The sequence below is a fragment of the Micrasema longulum genome, unplaced genomic scaffold (assembly GCF_059751315.1).
Source record: "Micrasema longulum isolate JH-2025_06_02 unplaced genomic scaffold, ASM5975131v1 h1tg000286l, whole genome shotgun sequence".
NCBI lineage: Eukaryota > Metazoa > Arthropoda > Insecta > Trichoptera > Brachycentridae > Micrasema > Micrasema longulum.
Window position 1 is genome coordinate 300,053 of NW_028277490.1, and position 2,945 is coordinate 302,997.

Sequence of the window (2,945 nt, forward strand, 5' to 3'; positions counted from 1 at the left end):
AAATGTCCTTAATTATAATTATTGCATTAGCATTTGGATCCTGCTATAATTTAATTTGTGTATTGTTGTAATGGATGTTGTCCAGGTTTCCTTTTTTTGACAAGGATGATTAATTATTTCAATGGTGTCTTATCCCTAAAATATGTCATAGTTCTTTTAATCACTTTGAGTATGTTTTTAATTACTTTTTTAAAAGTAACTTTCATTTAATTTCTTTTCATTTATTTTACTATCGCTTTTTAATTGTTCCTTTTTTAAATTCTTTTAAATATATTTTTCTCTATTTGAAAATGTTTTTTGCTTTTTTGAAACTGATTATTCATAAATGGCGCCTTTTATAATTTTTTATTGAAAAATGCCATTTTTACATTTTATTTTCAATGGAAATTTTACAATACTTGGTTTGCGGAAACTTTACACTATATTGATTGTAACAAATACCATATCAATATAATTTAGGTCCTTTTCACAAAATGTTGTACAAAACAAAAAAATATTTATCTTGTAGTTTTATTAATAAAATAGAACCAGAATCCTGGAGTAGTGTTTTTGACTCGATGGTTAATCTCACGTAAAAATCCTGAATAAGAAAATCAAGTGGAGATAAGTCCATCTAAAAGTGTAGTGGTTGGTGCATTTGCCTGCTATGATTGAGATATTGTATAAATATTGTTTTAAAAGTGGTTTAACACTGCAATATTTCACTGTGAAAGATGTATGAAAAAAATAATAAAAATGAACTACTTCACAGGTTCTTTGGAATCGACCAATGAAAGAGTTGCGATAGATTTTCCACCAACTCACCAATCAGCAGAACTCACAGACGAGAGCTTGTGACGTCACTGGACTATTAAAATTTAAAAAACACTGAACTTCTTCATTGAAAAGTAAATACATATTTAATTTAGATCACGCTATGAATGAAAATAAAGTGTAATTTAAAGCTATTTATTACGAGACAAACTAATTATTATTGACACCTAATTATTTGGGCTGCTCCGGGAAAGAAACTTCTTTTTTCATAAATGGCGGCGGTTTCTTGTTGGCCAATAGAACGGCTCCCGGACTGGGGTACGGTCTCATCTGGTAAAGTGGTCCGGATAGCGAGGTGTCTACTCCGGTCATAGCCTCTCCGTGTCGCTCTAACCCCGCCGACCACTCTCCTCGCGGAACATCTGAATAGGAAGAGGGATCCATAGGGTCTAAATCATTGTCTTTGACTCTGGTTCGTTTGTCATATTTCCGTTCATCTCTATTCCTCTCGCGCGCTCTGCGATCACGGAATCTCTCCCGTTCTTCCCTCACATCTGGCTTCTTAAATTGTGGGACTTCTTGGTCGGATTCGCTGCTGTCACTCTCGTCTCCTTCCCTCAGGAGACGTTCCTCCCTCAAGTGAGATGCGCTCTCGGAGAAGGAAGCCTTGGGGTGTGTCGGCGGCAGCCAGGACACGAAGTTGTTATACAAATTCCAATAGTAATGCTGGCCGCAGCCTTCGTCATAGACTTCCTGCCAACCATTGGGCAGAGGAAACCTTTCGAGTAATTTCTCTTTTCTCCGTAAGTAATCTTCACTGGGAACTGGTTTACCGTGACGCCATCGCTTGACGCAGAATAAAGAGCATTCGTGATAAATGTTATATTTGTTGGGGCAACCTTTGTGGCCTTTTATTGGATCTACATTTACACCGTCTATGCCTTCCCAAAAGTTATTGTTTCCGCTTGATTCTTCTCTGTGAGAATCGTAATCTTCAGCGATGATTTCTTCATTGCTGTTTGGATCAGGTTCGGGATCAGGCTTCTTTTTGTCTGGAGTATGCAATATCCCACGTTTGGCTAAACGAGCTGCTAATGCAGGCGGTAAGGGCATTTTGATTATTAATCTTAGAAAATTAAATTAGATCTCTAACGTTGACAGTCCAGCGAAATGTTTGACAGCTTTGAGCACAGATTATACTCACCAGCTTTGAGAATTACGACCAGAGATATTACGACTTACGACCACAGATGCGACTTTGCGACATGCTACCATAAACCACATGAATTGATTAGATAGAAGACATAGGGTATTGGTAATGTAGTTAGTCAATACCTACTAGATCATTCAGCCAACAGCGACTAGTAGGTGTTGATTCGTCAGTAACTAACCTAGTCGATAATCTAATAAGCTGGTTTTGCTGGACAAACACACATACAGATGACGAATTAAAAACACTCTATAAAATAAATATATAACACAAAAATATCTAACTATATTTATAGGGAGTACTAGTATAAAAATACTTTCAGACAAAGGTGGATATAAATCTCGCAAATGCCTTGACTTTCATCTCTGTCGAAAATATTTGTTAATCGTGTTGAAAAAAAGAATGATTTAATAAACTTGATATGTAAAAGCGAGGAATGAAGTGAAAATAAAGATAAATAATGCAAATCATTCGCAAATCGATCCTTATTCGAATAGCTTGTTTTTTTAAATAGTCGAGTAATTCGATTACCAAAACCGGCCATGGGTCACTACGTCTCTTGTTTATAATTTATAACTGAACTAACTACAGTATTTCCAAGCGTTTATTTAACTTTTGACACATGGGCGCCTATAAAGTTCAGTAATTATTGACAGGCAACCATAGACCGAAAAATGCAATACTTCATGTTTTTTTCATTACGATAGTGAAGCGACATGTTCTTTTGCTCCGATATTTATCGATATCGATGTTTATTGAGACTACTTATGCAACGAGGATTATACAAGTTGACAAGATGAACCAGAAATAAAAAAAATAATTTTCTATCGAAAGCCACAGTATTTTTATTCACTTGATAATGAATACGACTAATTTAAATGAAAAATAAATGTCTAACTGATTCAATATTGTGAAAATATCAAATATTTATTAAAAACTACTTATCGATTGTCTATGGCCAAAACTAATTTGACAGTTCGTC

At 35.1% G+C, this 2,945-nt stretch overlaps 1 protein-coding gene across 1 annotated transcript; it reads right to left on the reverse strand.

The window, feature by feature from the left end:
* Window positions 1-934: 934 nt before the first annotated feature.
* Window positions 935-2,667, reverse strand: PQBP1 (poly-glutamine tract binding protein 1). The gene has a single exon (XM_088224478.1). The coding sequence runs from the start codon at window positions 1,864-1,866 to the stop codon at window positions 985-987; it is 882 nt and encodes a 293-aa protein (XP_088080604.1). The 5' UTR covers window positions 1,867-2,667; the 3' UTR covers window positions 935-984.
* Between the last annotated feature and the right edge of the window lie 278 nt (window positions 2,668-2,945).

Excerpts from the sequence above, each read along its gene's own strand:
- PQBP1 (XM_088224478.1), bottom strand. The coding sequence starts at position 1,866 with ATGCCCTTACCGCCTGCATTAGCAGCTCGTTTAGCCAAACGTGGGATA.